This window comes from Cardiocondyla obscurior, linkage group LG07 (assembly GCF_019399895.1).
Source record: "Cardiocondyla obscurior isolate alpha-2009 linkage group LG07, Cobs3.1, whole genome shotgun sequence".
Taxonomy (NCBI): Eukaryota; Metazoa; Arthropoda; class Insecta; order Hymenoptera; family Formicidae; genus Cardiocondyla; species Cardiocondyla obscurior.
This window is the reverse complement of record NC_091870.1, coordinates 262,854-285,373: the sequence shown is the minus strand read 5'-3', so window position 1 is coordinate 285,373 and position 22,520 is coordinate 262,854. Positions and strand designations below refer to the sequence as shown.

Genomic DNA, 22,520 nt, shown 5'->3' with positions numbered 1-22,520 from the left:
TGAATGCCTTATTTGAATTTTTGTTCCTATGAATATTGGACGGGAGCTCAAGCTGCTTTTCAATAAAGATAAATATCGTACGTTTTTTTTAATTTAACTGGAAGAAACCACGCGCGCGTTATTATAATTGGGGATATTAATTATTTTTAATTTTGTTATTTTACTTATACTAGAATAAATCATGGGCACGCTTCACGTGCGCTATTTTTCTAAAGGTCCTGTTTCGTGCGCGTTATTATAATTGAGAAATCTGACGACGTGTTGCCGGTGCAAGAAACCCAATTAAAACTACGAAAAAAAATCATGCGACTTACCGAACTGCATGAGCATCAGCGGAGTTGAAGAATTCTGGCGGTGACTGTAACATAAAGAGAAAAACATTAATATAGACATGAAATTCAGTTCATAAAATTAATAAAAAAAAAAAGGGCAAAAGTTTTTATTTAATATTTTATTAAAAAAAATTTATATTCACCTAAGAGTTGCTCCGCCGATGCAGGATGCCCCCCGGGCCTCCTCCTCCACTCAGATGGGACGTGTCGAGCCATCCTTCCGCGCACTGGTCTACTCGCGAACGCGCCCGGATTAATTAATATCGCGAAAATTAGTTAACACTTACGCGCGTTATTTTTCGGCACTCCCGTTATAAAAAATTATCGTCAAAAAAACGCCGGTTACTAGCGGCACTCCCGAAGCGACCGACGAACCGGCTGCGGTTCGTATGATCTGATTTCGGCGTGCGGCACTTAAATATCTCACTAAATGATGCACAGCAGCGGAGGTCCTCTTGATCTGAAACACATAAATTAAAAAATTATGTCGTGGATATTAAATTTAATTCAATAAAATAATTAAAAAAAAAGTCATCAAAAATCTAAAGGATTTAATTCGGAAAAAAAATTAATATTTACCCTGGGGTTGCTCCGCTGGGGCAGGATACCCTTCCTGGGCCTCCTCCTCCTCTCAGGATGTCTGCGGGATGTCGGGCTGGTCCTCCCTCGTGCTGGACACTCGCGAAATAGTCCTCGACACTCTCGTTAAATTCTCGGCACAACAAACCGGCGAAGCGAAAGCCGAAAAATTGCGACGCCAAGCGGCGAACGAGTCTGTCGCGATACGAAATGTTCCCCGCGCACTTTGTCTTTCTTAAGTTCCTTAAAAATCACTCGCACGAAACGTTAAAGTCTGAAGCCGCGACGGAGAAGACGCGCGAGGTGCGGATCTCACGCTCTGACGTTGACGGTTGCCGGAACTTGCTGAATGTCTCTGAAGAAGGTGTCGAGTGAAGCGGGTTGGTAACGCCGACGACGCGGTGCAATTCATGTCGGAGGCTCCGCGCGCTGCGCTCGCTTCGTAACCTTGTCGTTTTGATGCACTTTTTCGGAGTCCAAAACGAAGCACAAAACGATGAATCGAATGACCCGAGTACAGAAAATGATTGTTCGTTTCTGCATTAACGAGGTCGACACATATTTGTACGCGAGACTACCCTACTCGCGGTAAAAAATACGCGAAATCGCGGAGCGATTGACAACACGTCCTCGCGCCCGAAGCTCCGCAATTAGACTGGCCATTAGGTTTCGGCCTTTAGGTAGAAAGAGAAAACCGCGTAAAAAAAGTGAGACAGCAATAGGTCCGGTCATCATTCGGAGGAATCTCGGAAGCGTCGAGCTCAATGCCGAGTTAATTTAATTACGTTTTATTAATGCATTCGATGAGCTTAATTACGCATGTCACCAATTTTTTTAGACAGGATTTTTTTATATAAATAATTTGTCAAGAATGTTTATTTCATCATTTTTCAAAAAATAACACTTAAATTTATTGACGAGTCGATATCGAATGAGTCTCATCTCGTTACTCGTCAAGAATGTCTACTAGTCACGATAATAACTCCAGTTTGCTGTGACCGTCTGCATGAATGTCTAAAGTTTCTGCAATTAACATTTAATTAACCTTCTGCATGCTCGAGATGCAACATTCCAACGACGAGAACAACGGTGCTTCTTTCTACGTGAGTATTTTCACGATAAGTTCTGTGGTCGATAAACTTGCACTCTGGCGTATCTCTCGCTCACCAGATAAAACTCGTTTGAAAAAAAAGCGCCGAGAACGGTGGACGTTTCTTCCGAAAGTAGACGTGACCTGATTTACGCTCTTTGCGATCGTTTCGCTCGAGGCTTGCAGCTTCATTTAGCGGTCCGATTAACGGAGAAAAGAAGATCGGGAAGTTCGCCGAGAGGCTGAAACTCATCGATCGCCGGTGTGCCGTGACAGTATGAAGTTGATGCGAGCGCAGCGCGCAAGTTATCGATCGCGGCCGGCACGTGTGACGTCACCGAGGATCACGCCACATCCTCGCCCACGACGGCACGACCGGCGATTGGTCCGCGCGCAGGCCGGCTGTCTATATCGAGAATCGCGTACCGGCTGTTCCCGTCGTGTCGACTGCCAACGGTCCGCGAGTTACGGCCACGACGCGCGTTGTTACGCACGGTGATGAGCTCTGCCCGACGCTGACGCATCATTCGTACACATCGCATCGAGTTCGACCGAGACCAGGGTCCCACCGAGGAGGCCGTCGCGAACTTTTCGGCGAATATAAGGTAACGTAGCTCCCCGGCTTTTGTCTCCGCGAAAGTTGAACGGGCGGGTGTTACGCGCCCAGAAAGCTGCGATTTGTTGACGCAGCAATGCGTTTTGCTAAATGAACGTAACCGTTTGCCTTTCGTTTACGCATTAACGAGATTCTTCAATTAAGCGAGAAGTCTGAACCGAGTCGGGATAAGAAAGAGGATCGGCGGTAATCGCGCTGTTTACTTTTCACTTTTGCCGTATGGAATGTGCGAAGTAGACGTGCCTCTTTGTACATGAAGCGTTAGATTGTTGTGGATTGACCTGGTAACTGATCGCTCGAGACCCCCGCATTAACGCGTAGATTGCTGTACTATGTAATTGCCCGCGTAAACAAAACGCGCATAAACGGCGCTCCCTCGCTTGAGTATCGCCTTCTTTTTTTTTTTTTTTTTTTTTTTTGTGCGCGCGCGACTGATTTTTATCTCTCCCGTAAGCACGACGTTTTCGAAATGACGCTTGGCTTGTTTCGTTCGACCGACACGTGCGATTGTGAGTGACCGGTGTGATAATATTACGGCCCGACAAATAGAATACGGTTACAATGGGCGATATCGGAGAAACAGCGATACGGAAAACTATTGAAAAATCACGTTTCCCTCACTTAACGACGGACTTTACTTTGTAAAAATAAAATATAATGACGAATCTAACGTAAACTGTAAACTGTCCTTAATAACGAACGTCAGAATTAATCTTAGCTGTTCAAAAAAAAAAGAAAAAAAAATTGCATAACTTCTAGGTATACGTAGAAAAAAAAGAAAAAAAAAGAAGAACGAAATCGTTCTTCTATTTACACAGCTAGCTCGGTAGCTTTCGAGACTGTCTCCGAATTAAGACTGGTATTTGGCGAGTATGTTTCGCTCGCGAAATGTTTCACGCTCGGCGTGCTTTTGTGTATTATCGAAAGCTGAACGTGCGCCGCGCAAGCTTCAAAGCGCGGCCAAGGATATACCAAAGGGAAACTAGGGATCCAACCGCTTTAGAATTAATCGTGTCAATAAGGAAACTTTTGCTGGATTATAACGTTACGTACGAACAATACCGGAGGGCAAGATACGGCGTTTTCCGCGGCGACGTCGGCTAGCGTACGTAATCCTAAAGACGGTAAAGGCAGGGGATGAGAGAACGGAGAGAAATCATCGGCAAACCGGCCGGCGCGGTATTTTCATGCGGTACATGTAAAACTCGAAGTACACGACGCTAAAATCACGTTCGCTAGCTACCTTTCAGCGTGCAAAATTTGCACGATTAAAAGTTTGACGCAAAAAAAACCTCCGCCCGTGATCGCAGTAAAACTAAATTAAAAAAAAAAACATGCGTTCAGACTGAAATTGATTTCCCAAATGCATCGTTAATTAGATATTTGCATATATTAAAACGAAGGAAACTGATTTACGACTTTTTACATCGTTTTCTAATTCCGCGTCGGTATGAGGAGAGGCACTTTACAGACTGAGCGTCGGTCGTAGTATTTTATCGTTCCGACGGGAGGCGTTCGCGGCGTCTCCATCGATCCCGCTAGTTTGAGGCGGTAAGATGGCCGCGGTGTTGATCCCTAGGTTGGCTCGCGTCCCGCCGCGTCGGCGTCAGTGCGTACGGGAGATCGCGGCCGGTTGTGCGGCACGCGCGTGATATCAACGGTAACTAGAGTCGACGTTTTCGTGCGCGAGATCGTGACGTCGAGGGGGGAAGTTCCGGAAGTTCCCGTGGCCGTCCAAGGCGGAGGCTGCGCTCGGACACGTGAGGCGGATTTCACGAGCGAGAGGAAGAAGGCCCTTCTCGTCCCTTGGAGGCTCGGACCCGCGAGAATGTAAGCGTTTTGTCCTCATTGTGCTTCGCGTACCACCCGAGAAAAGCCGCTTCGCCGAACGTACTTTGAGCTCGACCTCAAACGACGCGTTCAGAGATCGTTTGACACGATAATCCGACGTCGAATTATTTTTAGACGCGCGAGGAAGTTCGATAGTAAGGTACGGAGAAGCGTGATAGTACGTCATTAATTGGCCGTCGCGGAAAAAATCTTTTCTGGGTTTTTCGTGACAATCCGAGCTCGCAGCTATCGCTCCGTGAACTGCTACTTGTCGCGGTTAAGCTTTAGTTAGGTGATATCGCTATTGATGAACGCTAAAAGAGATACGAGGACGCGATCGAAAAATTGATTCTTAAGCTACAACTCGGTCAGAAGTAACAAATGTTACGCTGACCGATTCGGTGCTGCTTAAACAGCTCAAATGACTTGTTGTGAATACTCGTGCTGACAATGAGATTTCGTTTATAAATTCGCTGCGAATTGTATTCTGATCCCTGTTAAATTTTCGCTGAGTTTTAATCCGTTGCAAATGGGATATTAATTAGATGCTGTAATCTGAACCTTAATATGTGCTTCAAATATTATTTTATTTGCAATGCCACGGTTTCTAAAAACTTGGACATTTAATCAGCATTCTATTTTAAAGTAAAAAAAAAAAAGAAACTAAATTTTATTTATCACAGATGGGTGGGTGCGTCTTGATAAAATTTTTTTCTTTAAAAAATATCTGCATTTTTTTCTCGTTTTTACAAAAAAAAAAAAAAAAGAGTTACGACTAGGTTAAGCTCAGGTTACTCGTGCCTTTGACTTGGCGTGGCGTAATATTATTGGATACTCGGCAGTCAGGCCAGATCTAGATTGTCTGGGACGTGGAAGCCACGACCGTGAGGACGTTCAGGCGCTGACCTGGTTGGCTGGGACGTTACACATTACTATTACTAGGACGAAACGGCACGTCGATTATTCGACCTTTCGATACGAATCAGCTGTGACTCAATACGACCGATAGAGTACCACGTGTTTCGACGTGTCGACGGAAATACTTTTTGTAAGCGTTATTTTGTGAAACGTACGCGGAATCATGGCATCGATTATCATTTTTATTTTGAAAGCGATAACGCGATGACTCGCGAGTTGTATCTTTTTTTTTTTTTCTTTTTTCTTTTATCCTCTATTTGATATTTTGTCGGGTCTTTCGTGAGATCGGAATGGTTCGAGGAAAAGATTCCTCGAGATGTACGGAATGTGGAGAGATATTCGTTAGAACGTCGTTAGCAACAGGCTTTCGAAAGGCGGCTCGCGCGTGGGAAAGCGGAACGTGTGTCGTTGGCGAGAAGCAACGGGGTCGGTGAGTTCCCGGGTTTCTCGAACAGCTGTCCCGGCGCCCCGTGCGCGCACGTCACTTCCACCTCTGATCGTCGCGCGGCGTTATCGGGTCCCAGGGTCCACGCGTTGGTCGGTCCGCGGGCAAAGATCAAAGGTGATCGCGTAGCGCGATGTGAAGCACGGCCGCGGTGGCGACGAGAGGTTCAGTCGTTCGTCGGCCGTCTCGTGGCTCGTCGCCGATCAGCCTCTTCTTTCCTTAACGTAAACTCGACACCCCGTCTCTTATCCTCGGTGGCCACGTATCGCGGTGCACCACACCCGCGGACGTAGAAGTCGGGTAGGCGACGGGGAACGGGCGGGACGGCGCGAATCGTACGTACCGTGCGACCCGCGCACCCTTGAATCGCGCCTAGTGATAATTTCCTCTCGCGCGAATCGCGCGGTGGGAAGAGCGAAACGACGGCCGGCTGACAGCGACGATCCCGTGAGCAGGAAGGCGCGAGGAGGAATTCACCGCTGACGCGAACTCATGCGGTAAGCGATGGACCTTTGATGTTGCTCGCTGCGAGCGGATCGTCCACCACCTGTGGGCGTCGAGTAGCTTGGAATTTGCCGTGCGTTGTCTCGTCTACGCGACGACGCCGCTGCGTCTTTCGCGAAATAACTTTGCGAATCGATATACGAACTTTCCGTCCGTCGTTGCGGGTGGCAAGGCGCTACGTTTCATCGAATTGCAATCGATGTATTATACAGAGTAGATTCGATATCGCTGTTATCGTAACGGAAGTTTCGGTAGTGCTTCCTTGAATTTTTTTTCCTGCCCTCGACATTCCGTCCGACGACTTTGAATCAGTCGTTGGACGAACTTCCCGATTGACGTAATCGTTTGAGAAATCGTGATACTTTAGCGGGCGATTAGCGTAAATGGTTAACGAGGTTAACTGAATTCAGCCATTATTTATTCGCGGGCCTTTTATCAACTTGCGGCGGAATAATCGATTTTGTAAATTCACGGTCGGCGTCGAATAAGAAATTTATCGACGGCCACGTTAGTCGACGTCTTTATCAATGAACGAACGATTGCGTATATGAATATGGCACTGAGCCAATTTATAAATGTTTATGCCACTTTATTTGCAGTTTTAAATGCGTATAGTTATAATTAGACCTTCGGGTATTCGCAATTTCAGTGCTACGCGTCATAACCTTCCGTTTATTTTGAGATCTTTGTAATCGAAACGTAGAAACACGCAGCGATGGAAGATAGCTTTATAGCTTGGTTTGCTAATTATCTTTGTGGCAATCGTATAACAATTATCTCGACATATTGTTCACAAACATGTCTGTAACTCATTGGCGGGATAAATAGTCGGCTCTTTATTGCCTTTACACGTACCAGATTGTATTCATTTTTTATTGTAGCGTAAAAACTTTATCAACGATCATTATCAATATTCAATAATTTTTTTTTTTTTTTTTTTATTGAGAAAAAGGAAATTATTTTTACTAGCAACTATTCCGATAATTTTTTCAAGACAAAGTCAAACATTAGCAAGACCGCGACTTGCGAATCTCGGAGATGAATGCGATGCGGCGCGTATTCGAATAGACGGACATGGATGATCGTCTAGACGGAAACAATCCACAAAGTAGTACGTGATGGTTTCATCGCTGGTCGCGCATGAGGTTATTAATAATAGCGATGTAGCGTGAAATCTCCTCCCTCTTGTGGTCCCTCTTCCGTCATGGTTCCCTTCCGCTCTTGCGGCGGTGAAACCGCGTTTTTTTTTCTTTTTTTCTTTTTTTTTTTTTTCCTATCGCGATTGTGGAATCGAGCCGCTTTTCTTAGCGAACATATAATCTCGCGCAAATTGTCGTACCCGATTACGGACGCGATAATTAATATGCATTTGTATTCCATTAACTATTCTTCCTGATCAGGCCGCTCTATTAATTTGCTTCGAAACAGGTCACGTGCAAAAAGTTGCAATATTTATTTCTAACGTTAGTAAGATTATTAACATGGAAATACGCGTGTTACAAACATTGATGCATATATTTGAACGATTTATTTTGATCAGCGGCGCGGATTTTTTTTTTTTCCTTCATTGAAATCGTTGCGTAATGCATTTATACGCAAAGGGAATATAATAATTCTCATGAAGCCTCATAGCGGCGAATCGGAATCGTTGACGCGATTTGCAGTATCGAGTGACCTGGATATTTTCTATATAATTTTGATAATACCTCGGAAACTTTTTACGTTTCTACCTATTAATTTAAATTAGATATCGTTTATAATCGCGAGTTTGTTCGCGTAATTTATTCCGCGTAAGAAACTATAAAAAAAAAAATTTTCAAGTTCTTAAACTTGAATCACATTTTACGGAGCATTATCATATAAGTGCTTTTGTCTTTTTGCGCCTTCTTATAATCGTTCTCTCTTTTTTCTTTTCTCTTTACGAAGTTGTTTTTCTAGGCCTCTTCTTGTGAGAAGTTTCTCTTAGATCGTGACGAGGTCGGTTTGTAAATTGTAGAGTACGAAATCTGAGATTTCTCTATTTGCCGACGTTAACAACTGATCCATTAATAATGATTTCAGTAGCAGTTCAGTTTACGAACGTATTACGTGAAGAACGGTCGCGTGTCGAATTAGACATTTGCGGAGAGCAGAGTATTTTTTTTTTCACGTAGCGTTTTAATTAGTTATTTATTTAAACATTTGTGCGAGAAAGATATATTTAATTTCGCTTAAATCGGTTTTTACTGACGTAAAAGAAGATAATGCTAATATATTTTGATTGAAGATATTTCAGTCATTACATAAGCGGCGCGATAGACTATTATGTAAAAACCAGTTCGAGTGCTGCCTGTCCTTTCATTTACGCACGAGACGGTATTGTTAGACGAGACTGTTTTTTTTATTTTACCTTCTCTTTATCCTTGGAATATTTTAATTATAAAATATAAACTGAATAGAATTATATATGGAATATAATAATATTAATTACTTGGATTTACAAATATTTTCAAAGGATATAAATTATGTCATTTTATTCTCGTTATCTTATCTTATCGGTTCTTAATTAAATAAACTTTTAATGCAAAATAAATCCAGATTTATTCTTAATAAGTAAACATATCGAGAAATCGTCGAACCTATTGATATAGCCAGTACAAAGTTCACCGAACTAGTTTTAAGTGTATTATTAGATTAGATACCTAATAGCAGTCGCACATAACATAGATAAAAAGAAAAGAGGTTTTTACAAAAATAGAATTAATTAGGACGGTAATACGTTTTAAAAGCGTGGTTAATTTGTATTTTTTACAAGCAGTAAAACGCTTCGACTAATAATTGACGAATTCTTTTGGCGTAAAAGGAAAAAAAAAATTTATAACGTTTGATAAAAATGTAGCTATCGCTCGATACTTATCTCGCTCGCTGGAATATATGAAAAACTGAATACCGAGCTCAGTTTAAAAATCAATATGAATGATTGGGCTGTATAAATGCTGCGGTTTTACTAGTAAGTTTTTCTCGGATGTTCTTTTGCAATTATTCATCCAAGTATAACGAGGTATATTTGTTTCCGTCTTGACTAGTGTTAAGTTACAATCTTTAGAAGCTTGTTAGCACGGTGTCAAATTATCTTGCATATGCGACAGTGTTACATTCGTTAAATGCGCCGTATTAGAGGCTGGATCAGCCGTGTGTTGCGGATATGAGCGCAGCTTATTTCTATGTGCTCGAGAACGTGCGCGCTCGTTAAATTGGGTCAGTAGCGTTAACGTCGATACTCGTTTTGTGGAACAAAGTTAACCAAGGTTGGCGTTCGTAGTACGTACGTACTTCGCGAGAAGAAGAACGGTATTCGTTCGTGACTTTAAATCAGTCAATGATTAGCATGTACACGAGGGAAACCTAGCAATTTAGACGGGAAAAAATTTATATATCTTTTTTAAAGAAATTAGAACGAACCATTTGCGTGCTACGCTCGGGCTATTTTTTAGAAGACCCTAATTACAAATTATGAAAAAAAAATTATACGACTCACCAATTTGCATCAGCGGAGTTGTAGTTCTGCTGGTGACTGTAACATAAAGAGGAAATATTAATGTAGACATGTTAGTTGGTTTATAAATTTAACAAAAAAAAAGTAAAAGTTTTTTCTTTTTTTAATTTAATTTAAAAAATCTGATTCTCACCTAAGAGATGCTCCGCTGATGCAGGATGCCCATCCTGAGCCTGCTCCTCCTCTCAGTTCGGACGTCGTGACGAGTCCTCCTTCCGCGCACAGGTCACTCGCGAACGCGACCGTGATTTTATATTCGCGAAAATTGTTGATCACTTGCGCGCGTTATTTTTCGAAACCTGAAAAAGAAAATCCTGAAAACAAGTTACTGGCTTACCCAATCTGCATACAGCGGAGTTGAAGAATGCTGCCGGTGGCTGTAACATAAAAAGGAAAATATTAATGTAGACATGATAGTTGGTTTATAAGTTTAACAAAAAAAAAAGGAAAAGTATTTTTTTTTTTAATTTAATTTAAAAAACGTATATTCACCTAAGAGTTGCTCCGCCGATGCAGGATGCCTCCTAGGCCTGCTCATCCTCTCGGATGGGACGTGACGAGTCATCCTTCCGCGCACTTGTAACTCGCGTACGCACTCCGTAAAAAAATATACGTGAAAAAACGTCCGCATACTTTTCGGCACTCCCGGAACGCCCGACGAACCGGCTGCGGTTCGTATATGCATTAATATCGGCGAGCGCTACAGCGGAGTTCCTCTTGATCTGTAACAAATAAATGACAAAATTATATGTAGATTTAGAACGTAATTCGGAATGTAATTCGGAAGGAAAGCTGATACTACTTACCCCTGGGTTGCTCCGCTGGGGCAGGATACCCTTCCTGGGCCTGCTCCTCCTCTCAGGTAGCACGTGTCGAGTCATCCTCCCGCGCACTGGACACTCGCGAACATCCCGACCCGTGATTTTACCATCGCGAAAATTACTCGTCACCTTCACGCGTTTCTGGCCGGCACTCACGTTTAGAATAAAGCCAAAAAATTACGCCCGAATGCTTCGCGAAACTCACGGATCGACCGACGAACCGGATGCGACACGTGCTCTTCTCACACGAAGAATCGCAACGTGCTCTTTTCACGCGGAGTATCGCACGTACTCTCCTCACGCGGAAAATAGGGAGGAGAAGATTGTTCTCGTGTCGGGCGGATTTTCGTTAGACGGAAGTACGTGTTAATTTCGGCACGAGCACGCGGTCGCCGTGAGTGCGTAGTACGTACGTGTGTATTGTGCGACCGCTAGTGAAGGACAGAGCGAGAGTGGGAGTGGTGGGGGAATATACCTAGCGCGCGGCACGTATGCTCGCGCTCGCTCTTACCCCGTCCCTCCCCGCCTCCCCCCGACCACCCCGCGCCTATCTACTCGTTACTTTCGTTCGATTTAATTGTAATATTTAATTAGTATGTCCAGACGAAGACGGTACTTCCACGTTCTCGATCTCGAAGACCGTCTTTGCCTGGACATATTAATTAAATATTAAAATTAAATCGAACATCGAGATTTTTTAATTATATTTTTTTATTATATTTTTTTTCTTTTATAAATGCGAAGTGGTGGAAAGTAAAACCGATCGCAGAGTGTCACGAGCGTGCGTCGTGATGACACAACGGTGAATGAAGGCTGCCACGAATACAGGCAATGACGCAACGCGTGGAGTAGTGCCAGTAGACGAACCTTTATCGGTATTACGACTGTCCTTTCTGTGCGTCTTCGTTCGTACAATATCGAACTTCGGACCCGTTGATAGAACGATCGAGCGGAGAAGCCCGGACGCGCAAAATCTCTCGAGAAATTGCGTTGTACGAAACCCGATTACTCAATGTTTTGATATATAATTATGTTTTGCGGACTTTAACCCTCGGCATATGCCGATATTGAATTTAATATTTTCTCCAACTCCTTACACGTTAGCGACTGTCCACACGTGGCACAACTTTACGACTGTATAATTAATTGAGAAAGCAACGTCAATCGTTCTTGTACCTTTTTTATCAACAGTTTTTTTTCAAAACGTTTTTTTCACACTCAATTCTTTTTTCTTTTTCTCTCTCTCTTTTTTTTTTTTTTGTTCATAAAAGTCAGGCAGACGCAAACACGCGGTTTTGAAAGGTTTTGAGAAACGTGACAGTTTGCGAATTTATATTCTTGCTTTCTTTACGAGATAAATCCTTGTGATATTACGAAACGTCGAGTCGTTTTGGTCTCATTCATGAAAAATTCCTCAACGTTGACTGTGACATTACTCGGCCTGTGTTCAGTCCTGTTCCACATTTTTTCGCAATCAACTTACGTAAAAAATTGTTATTAAGAGAAGGCAAGGCTGTAAAAGAATTTCATGTATTTTTTTCGAACCGCATTCTCGTTCTGTACACCGTAATTTCTTATCAAGAGCTTGAATAGTTATCTGCGTCAAGCAGTGCGAACTTTGGATTGTTATCTTATTGTAAACCGAGTACAAGGTGCGCGTACTTGCGATATTTATAACACCTGCTTTGTCTATATTCATTGCCCTTCGCATTGTGAAAACGGTGGAAATGTAAAGTGGTTTGCCCGGCATAGAAACGCTTCGTTTGCAACTTTGACTTTCGTGATATTTTTTTTATCACTTCGGTACATTCAATTATTTCGCATCGCATGCGAAATTTCATAAAAAGGTTTTCTTATCTTCTCGATAATTTTACGACCGTTGCTCTTTGCACCTTCGCGACGAGGATAAAAATTTGCGTATAATATACACTTTATGCAAATCCGAGTTTTAAGACGCAGTTGCCGTAGGATCATTCGCGGTTGGCGTTTTAACGTCCACGTGTCGGAGTAAAGTCGAACTCTCGGGGGATTACAGGGGTTGAATCGCGAAAATCTCCCGATCGTTATCGCTCGCCTTTCGATCTCGGTGCGTGCATTCCGCCGCGAATTAACGCGCGCACGCGGGGCAAAGTGCACTTGACCGAATCAGTTGGCCGTCTCGGTTGGTGGACCGCGAAGATTGCGCGTCGGCTAAATCGCGGACGACAAGGAATTTTTTTTTTGCGAAATCTCACAGTTCGCGTATCGGAAAATCGCGCGTCGTAAAAATTAATTAGCCTAATTGTCCGGTCTCCTTGGACGTTGTATTCCTTGCGTAAGCGTATCTCGAAGCGCGAGCGATACGCAAATTGTCGCCGGTTTGTCAAAGCTCGCTCATCGTTTGCGGAACGACGTCAAGCCGCGTGATTGATGGAAATTTGACCTATTGAGCAACGGTTAGATTATTCTTTAAAGCACGAAGATAAATTATGGCGCGGTTTCAGATTTTTTTTTTTTTTTTTGAAGTTTTTCACGTACGATTTATGTGCTTCCTCGTACGCTCAGTTTCCAGTCGGAGCCTTTTCGCGTAACTCGCGTGTTAAAAACGTTTCATTTATATATATCTTTTTTTTTCCTACATCGTTTGCACGCAAGTCAATTGTTATGCACACATTCAATGCGCGCGTAATGTTGTACGATTTATTATAATATCATGCGATGTTATGTAAATATGCAATTTTGTTTTACGTATTCGGGAAAGTAAGATATTTTTAACGAGCCCAACAGATTAAGGCGGCATAAAATTCGGTCGTTTGATCAATTACATTTTAAAGTTACAAGTACTTCAATTTTTTTGGGCTTTAAAATTTATTTTATTATTAGCATTCTCTCTCTCTCTCTCTTTTTTTTTTTTTTAAATTTACTAGAACGTGTTATTCAAGTGTCTCCGATAATGTGACGAAGTAATTCCTTACACGTAAAAAAATATTCCAATTCTCAAAGCGTCCAAAGATTAGATTACAATACATATATTTCGCTCGCGCTATAATAAATCGTGCCCCTGGAGATTTTAAGTCCTCGTTATTTGTCGCTCTTAATAATCGTCCCGATAACGCCACGATAGTACGAAGGTCGACGAGTCCTCTCGACGCGTTCGCCAAGACGCCGATTCTCGAGGTACTCCACTCGTCGCGTCGAGGACCATTTTCCGCGACGAGAAGAGCACTCGGATGCAGCCGGCATGCACCCCCGAGCGCGCTCTCGCTAACTCCTGCCCGACTTTGGAAATGGTTTTTCTTCCAGTGTCGATTAATCTGCATCGCGCACAGCGAGGCGCCCCGACGGTTCGAGTGCGCTGGTCTTGGAAGTAAGAGCGACCAGATAGAGAACCGCCACCATGATCGTGGACGATAAACAGTGAGTCGTAGGGTAAACGCACGGGGAACACTCGCCGCTGCGTTAAGCTCGTGGATACACGAGTCTGCACCGCTATGCATCGCGCCGTCATACGCCCGCATGAGCTCTCTTTTTTTTTTTTCTCTCTCATTCTCTCTTTCTCTTCGCTGTATTTTCTATCTCGCTGTCGCTTGCACTATTACGGCCTCTCTGCGCCTCCGGATGCGGACGATCCACGATTAAATTAAACCGTGGGTCTCGGCCGTAGGACTTCCCGAAACGCATCCGCACGGATATCTCCGTGCCTCTCTTCTCTTCGACTTATCTCGCCTCGCTGATACTGCCCGAGCACGTTTCTTCGCGATCGTCTGTGCGTTAGAATTTATTCTATAACTTTTCTCTTCTTTTTATATTTTCGATCTTCCCGTTCTCCCCCGATATTTTTATCGCACCTATTTTTTTATCTTTTTTTACATTGTCGTAGAGCTCCGCGGCATACAATGCAACTTTGCCGATAGTTAAACGGCTGTTGCTATTGTTTTACTTATTGCTGTCGCTTTGATTGATATATTTTTCGTTCCCAGCATGATAATTTTTTTTCTTGATGTTACCGGCATGCGACGTAGATCGATTACTAAGTACTTCGAGTAAAAAGCGATTCTGATCTTTCTTTTAAATGTGTAAAAACGACAGCGAACGTAGAATTGGAGCAATCGCTTCTAAAGGCCGATTGCATTTATCTCGGGAAATAAATATATCTTACGGCTTTTTCTGAACATTTTTTTTTACAGCAATTATTAACTTTTGAGTACAGGTAAGCCAATAGTTTCGAGTGGCATTTAGATTGTCTCTGACAATTTTCTGCGTAGTTGTAAACTCTAATTGTTGAAGCTTTATATTCTGCATGATTATAATATAATTATTACTTAATATATTTGATGTTGTTAAAATACATCATTCGTTGACCTGGTAAGTAAGTGCAAAGCACCATCGATTTATACTCGAGGAAGAAACCGAGAAACGAAGATATTAATTTTTTATAGACTCCACCGCCTTTTTCTTTCAATCAATTTTTAATAAATGTGCGATAAGGAATCGAGTTCGAGTTTGTAATCAGTGGTAAAGCATCATTACTTTGACGTTATAAGTACATAAATAATGCGTAACTTCCGGCTTCGTTATTAATTCTTAATGCGTACGAGAGAAAAAAAAAAATATTTTTGATCGATTTCTCACCGTCAAAATGAAGGGTGACTTTAATACGAGTTTGCTTCTTGCAAAATTTATCGATCCGTCTTTCTAATTAAAATTTTTTCGCTCTCGACGTGTCCACGCAAACTTTTAATTATGTCTCGGAATGTCAGTTAGACATATTGCATAGGGAATAATAAATTACGGGGCTGACTTAAACTCGCGTCGTAGCTAGCGTTTTATCTCACCGGACTTATTATGCGGGGAAAACTTTATTCGACTCGCGAGGACGAATCGGTGGAAAAGATAAGCTGCGAGGGTCTCGGGGAGTATCTAACAGACGGTGTACTTCGACATTTGACCGTGAGACGGCTGTTACCGCACAGTCGACTCCCCGTGTTCCCCTTTGACTTCCGTCATATGTACGAGACCCTTCAAACACACGCTCGGTCGCAGATAAGGCCCGAGACCCCGAGAGAGACCGGTTGGCTCCATTCGTTCGCCGCGTGTATCGTGAACTCGCGACGTTCAAAGTCCGTAACGCTATTAGAATCTTGATTGCGCATTCCGTCTCGGTGTTTTCCCTTCGACACTTATATCTTAATCTTACCGTTTATCGCAGGACGTCGCCCAGAACTCTCAAATATTTGTTCCAATTTTTTTTTTTTTTTTTTTTTTATCAAGACGTTTTAATGTATTTTTATAAATTTGTTTAAGTTAATTTTCTGAGTGGAAAAGAAACATACGGAATCTTGTGTATCAATTATATGATTATACGTTAATAAAATTTTCAATGAGCGATTTACTGTCTTTATACGTTATTATCTTTGATCTATTTACCTATTTTTCTTTTACTTATAGACCCGCGAACTTACATATGTTTCTCATGTGCGGTGCGAAATGAGCGACTTTATGCGGCGTGATATGCGTACGGCCGGTGTACACGATCGATACAAGGGCATGAGAAACTAAAAGAAACTTGATTAATAACCATATCACAGCGTGAAACAAGTTTTGACCTAACTATAACGTAGGAAAGGCGTAAGTGCGTCGTATAAAGTTCAGGGATGGTATGCCGGGAATACGATATGGCGCAATCAATATCAGAATAAAACTGAATCGACCGAATCGATATGCAAGTCCACTGATCTAAATTGACTTGGCGGTATGGCGCAAACTGATATTTTATCGGAATCGGACTTGACCCCGCGAAATCTATAATCGAAGTAGACTTAAAATTAACCGTTTAAATTTATCTCCTTCCTCGCAGACATAAATAGGTATATTTAGCTCATTTAGAAAATAATCTTTTCTTTTTTTTTTTTTTTACAATTAATTAATGTGAATTTGTTGACGAATCAAATACATTTTGTTCGATGAGAAAGACGAATTTGTAAAATGTTTTCTGCGATTCAGAAATCGCTGGCAAATCCGTACAAATGTTTAATTATCAATTACAAGCTGGCGCGGTGGAGAAGTCAAACGATTAAGTGAAATGTTTTCTAGTTCTTCGTTACATTCGTATCGATAGTATGTATCAACAATTATAAGAATATAATTGTTTAGAAGTACACTTACATTCTCATAATTGTTGACGCATACTATCGATTCGTATGATTGAATTTGTATCTTATTGCTTCAATAGCTTGTTATCTTACCACTGCATCGATCTTGATAGACATAATAAGTATCTCCAAGAGCGCCTCTTTTATCTTTTTTTTATGCACGTGATTTCTATGCATGATAAATGTTACACTAGTACCGCCAACGTAAAATAGATAAAATAAATAAATAAAAAAAAAATCTGGTAGAAGTTCGTAAAAAAAAAAATCCACGAAAGAATTAACCCCGATGATTAATTGTCGTTTATCGGTTGCTTAACTCGCATATACACGAGTTTAATTATCACCGTCTTAATTATATTTGCAAGACGTATGATTCCGATTGATAGCCTTTATTCTCGTTTATACTTTGAAACTGTTTACTCGAATTGATAAAGATTCGTTTTGCGTGAAGAAGCTGGACGAGATATTGCGGTATCCGATAAGACAATTTCACGGGAGTATTGTAGATAAACCAATATCGAAATTTTTTTTTTCTTTCTGCAAAAGTTGAAACGCCGATCGAATTATATAATTGCAAAGATTTTTTTCTCTTTTAAAGATGCGTGGAAGTAGAGAAATTAATTTGCTTATAGATTAATTTATTATAAATTTTTGCATTCGTTATAATTTGCTTTCTAATTTTGCTTTCTTGATTTTTACATGCACCGAGTACTGTGTGCTTTTTATTGATAAAAAAAATTTGACGAGTTTTTCTATTTCAGGGAAATGGAAGGTTTCTGGATCTACGGCGCGATCCACGCGATCAAGGCTCTGTCGTACGTGTACGACTTGCTAACTTTCCCGGTTTACCTTATACTCCAACGGCCATGGGAGAAGCGTAAGGCCTCCAGAAGGATCAAAGCCCGTCCGATCTCTAAAGATGAGAACCAGATCACTTACAGAAGCGTTGACTCTCCAAAATCGATGCACGTTATGCTTGAGCGAGAAAAGGTCGATACTATGGAAAAGGTGCTTCTTTGGGTCGTCAAGATGCACGGTGATAAAAGGTGTCTTGGTACTAGGCAAATCTTAGCGGAGGAAGATGAGCCTCAACCTAATGGCAGAATCTTTAAAAAGGTATTTAGATACATAGACGTTACGAAAATTAATCTGTTACATTTTGTGTGAAAAGTTTCCGTTCTGTACACAGAGAAATGCAAATAAAAAGGTATTCTATATTGCGAAATTTTACTTATTTTTCAGTATAGAATGGGAGAATATAAATGGAAGTCATTTAACGAGGTCGATAAGTTGGCTGCTTCCTTTGGCCGAGGTTTGGTAGAACTTGGTATGAAGCCACGTAATAACATTGTTATATTCGCTGAGACGAGAGCAGAATGGATGATAGCAGCACATGCGTGCTTCAAACAGAATTTCACCGTAGTAACGATATACGCGACTTTAGGCGACGATGCTATCGCTCACGGTATCAACGAAACGGAAGTAGACACTGTCATTACTAGCCATGAACTTCTACCAAAGTTCAAACGGTTATTGGACATGGTACCGGAGGTCAAGAAAATTATCTATATGGAAGATCAACTCAAACCGACTGTCACCAAAGGTTATAAGGTACATTTTAAATATATTTTTATGTATTATTATTAATTTTATGTTATATATATTAATTTAACATTTAAATGACTAATTATAAATAACAATAAGATACTTGCCAGCTTTTTAAATTCTATATTGCTTCTCAGGATGGAGTGCAACTGCTACCTTTCGCCGACGTTATCAAAATGGGAAGTAAGTCAACTGTACCTGCTAATTCACCGAAGAGTGATGATACGGCTATAATTATGTACACGTCTGGTTCAACTGGAGTACCGAAGGGCGTTCTACTATCTCATAAAAATATTATAAGCACTCTGAAAGCATTCTGCGACGCTGTACAAATCAGATCAGACGACGTTTTTCTTGGTTTCTTACCATTGGCTCATGTCTTCGAACTACTGGCCGAGAGCGTGTGTCTTTTAAATGGAGTGCCCATCGGTTACAGCTCGCCGCTTACGCTGATTGACTCGAGTAGCAAGATTCAGAGGGGATCGAAGGGTGATGCTTCCGTCCTACATCCTACTTGTTTAACCGCAGTACCGGTAAAAATCTTATAATATGCTATCTTTATCCGCATAAATTTTTTTTTTTTATCTTAATATGATTGTTATAAATAGTGATAGGATATATAAATATAAAATTATTTATTTCAGCTTATTCTCGATCGCATTTCTAAAGGAATAAACGAAAAAGTAAAAAAATCTGGCCCATTTAGACAAGCTATCTTCAATTTTGCATATGAATATAAACTGAAGTGGACGAAGCGAGGCTACGAAACGCCTTTCTTCGACAAATATATTTTTGGAGCTGCCAAACAAGTGCTCGGTGGTCGTGTTAGGCTTGTTCTCTCTGGAGGCGCTCCACTTAGTCCCGATACTCACAATCAAGTAAAACTCTGTCTCTGCGTTACTGTAACTCAAGGATATGGTCTCACGGAAACAACTTCTTGCGCAACTGTTATGGACAGTATGTATTTTTTAATTGCAATGCATGTTTGATATTTATGTTAACACGTCATATCTTTCTTTTAGTGCACGATAGAACTACTGGAAGAGTTGGAGCACCCACTACAGTTTGTGATATACGATTGGAAAATTGGGAAGAAGCTGGTTATCGAGTTCAAGATCATCCACATCCCAGAGGAGAGATCGTAATCGGGGGTGATATAGTTTCCGCAGGTTATTATAAATTGTCGGAGAAAACAAAAGAAGACTTTTTCCGGGAAGACGGTAGACAATGGTTCCGAACAGGCGATATTGGCGAGATTCATGCAGATGGTTCCATCAAAATTATTGGTAAGTATGCCGCAAAAAATATAGCAAGCAATATCTTTTTACTCAAGTAACAAATATAATCGCTTTTCATGTCAATTTTCTTATTTAAAAAATTTGTGGTTATTTACAGACCGAAAGAAGGACTTGGTTAAATTGCAACTGGGTGAATACGTTTCCTTAGGCAAAGTTGAATCCGAGTTAAAGACTTGTCCCGTCGTAGAAAATATATGCGTTTATGGCGATGCGAATAAAGCGTACACAGTGGCATTGGTTGTACCGAACCAGCATTATTTGGAAGAAATTGCCAGTAATTTAGGTATAAACGGAAAGAGTCTTGAGGAACTCTGCGGTGATCCACAGATCGAGAAAGCGGTACTCCAAGAACTTGTTGAGCAAGCAAAAAAATGTACGTTTTTATATATTTGTTACCCTTATTTTTGATATTGCCAGTAAAATTTATTATTACTCAATCATATTTGTTACTTGTAGGTAAGCTCCAAAGGTTTGAAATACCCGGTGCGGTGAAACTGTGTGCAGAACAATGGTCACCCGATATGGGTCTAGTTACCGCGGCATTCAAACTCAAGAGGAAAGCGGTTCAGGAACGTTATCAACATGAAATTAATAGAATGTACGCTTCGTGATGTTCCGCCATAGGATGCACTAAGTGTTGCGCATAATGGGGATCTAAAAATCACCTTGTCCAACAGACGGTACCTCGATAATTCATAGTTTCATGTAAACTTTGTCATAACCTCATATTTCACGTTGGTCGCGGGACACGTGCCGAGCTCGTGGCAATTGCGTGTGCAATGTAACGATAATCAAGAGTCCGACATTCTTCAAATGATTTTCTCGATTCCGTCATCTGAATTAATAGCAGCTTTATCCGCCGACACTTGATTAAATCAAATTGTCGTTTACTTCGCTTAATTCACCCGGGAAAACCATTCGTAGAACGCCAAGATTTTTTGATTAAATAAATTAAAGTATCATTTTTTGAAGGCATTTCTTCATTAGGTCTTCCGAGCGCGATAAATTTTCTCGCGATTTTACAGATATAAATTGCCTGTTATACATATACAAATCGAATATTCGATTTTGTGACACAAAAACGACAAGGTTTTTTTTTATGTGTCACTTTACGTATCAGTTTCATATATGTGTTATTGAGGGTAAATTAATACCTTAAAGTGATATAAGAATAATATTGAATAAAAAAAATTAAGTACGGTACAAAACGATTTTCTGTTGGAAAATTGTTGTCGTCCCTTTACTTTTATATTATTTTTGATTATGTTAGTCAATTCGTCATGCATATATTTCAATAGTGCACCTAATTTAATTATTGGTAACAATTAGGCAATTACGATATCTTTACAAACGAAGTAATATTGGTTAAATTTATAAGTATGGTGTACTTATTTTACGTTTAATTCAAAATTGTCAAGTTCGTTCTTCAGAAAGGACGGGATGTTGAAATCTTTTTTTTTTAAAGAGCTTTTCGTTTTCTTACGAATAATATATCATGTACATACATAGAGAAGAAACGAAGCTGTTTGTGTTCGGCACGCATAGATCAATTTTAAGGCAATTTAATAATAATAATGTGTAAAATAAAATTTTTCTCTCATCGAGATTCTACCACTTAACATTATACTCTTATACCGTCTGTCTAGTAATTCGTCAACATATTCTGCCTACTTTTCAAAATATTCAAACATTACAATAATTCTCCCAGCAACAGAGAATATTTTTGTGTATATGCGTATGTGCGGATGTGTATATGCGCGCGAGAATGTTCGATTTTCATTGTTGTATGCTTGTATGCACATATATGTCTATAAGAACAAGATTAGAAAGTAAAACGTATGAGCTTATAAAAAAATCATGATTGTTTTAATAATATATTGTTGTTCTCTTTACTGTTAATTTTTCACACACGTGTCTCTGGCGGTTCGAATCATTTCTGTGTAGCAATCGATAAGAAATAAGACCGACGAACAAGCAATGACTTATTTTCTTTTATATTAATCTTTCAATATTAACGCAAACTTTAATATTGCGTTTTTATTTGATTCTTTATTTGCATATCTTGCGAATATAAATACGAGCCGGCAGAGGAAACGTTGCAGTATCCAGAACTTGTATCATACAGAGTTTTATTGCGTGAAGTGCGCATTTAGCAATTATTAATATATGCGTTTACACATACAAATACAAAGGTTTATTATTTTTTTTCTATTTTGTTTCATGAAAATGAAAGTAGCGGGAGTTAGTATCACTAGTAATTGAGCGAAGTCACGAAACGACGAGTGCTAATGAAAGCTAATGTTTAGAGGCAGCTCACCTTTCTTTATCATTCGCCACGAGAGTTCCTGCGATAGCTAAGTGTATGAGAGTTGGTACTAATCTCTGTTAATTATTAAGCACTGTACATTACTTAAGTAGGCATGGTCAATTGTTTGGTGTTATGGCATCAAAGATACAATTATTATTACTATGATTATTAGCAATTATTATTATTGGAAAATAATTTGAAAAATAAATGTACAAAGATGTATATTACGAATTTAATTGTCATTGCATATACCTTCTCCTTCACTGTCACTTAGAAGAAATATAAATTCCAAGCAAATTATTTTCCATTGCTCATCATCGTTTTATTACGTTCATTTACATGTCACATATAAAAAGAGGGGTCAAAGGTTCTTACCCAGTATTCGCGTCGTATCGCTTTTTCACGTCAGAGGTCTGTTTCTAACGCTGAATATGTTCCACTGAGTTACTTTCCGACAATTATTGTAAGTAAATCTGTACTATCGCATTAGCTTATTGTACCTAATTAT

The 22,520-nt window shown here is 40.5% G+C and overlaps 1 protein-coding gene across 5 annotated transcripts; it reads left to right on the top strand.

Moving 5' to 3' along the window:
* Positions 1 to 2,445: 2,445 nt before the first annotated feature.
* Positions 2,446 to 22,239, top strand: Acsl (Acyl-CoA synthetase long-chain). Of its 5 annotated transcripts, none has more exons than XM_070658839.1 (9): positions 2,447 to 2,606; positions 13,953 to 14,066; positions 17,563 to 17,917; positions 18,044 to 18,412; positions 18,544 to 18,939; positions 19,051 to 19,363; positions 19,429 to 19,692; positions 19,802 to 20,077; positions 20,161 to 22,239. In XM_070658839.1, exons 2-9 carry the CDS (start codon positions 14,047 to 14,049, stop codon positions 20,313 to 20,315), a joined length of 2,148 nt encoding a protein of 715 aa, XP_070514940.1. In that variant the 5' UTR covers positions 2,447 to 2,606; positions 13,953 to 14,046; the 3' UTR covers positions 20,316 to 22,239. The 5 variants fall into 5 exon arrangements, with proteins under 5 accessions (XP_070514942.1, XP_070514940.1, XP_070514939.1 ...); XM_070658838.1 differs by lacking the exon at positions 2,447 to 2,606 and adding an exon at positions 4,221 to 4,447; XM_070658841.1 differs by lacking the exon at positions 13,953 to 14,066 and having other exon boundaries at positions 2,446 to 2,606.
* Positions 22,240 to 22,520: the final 281 nt, after the last annotated feature.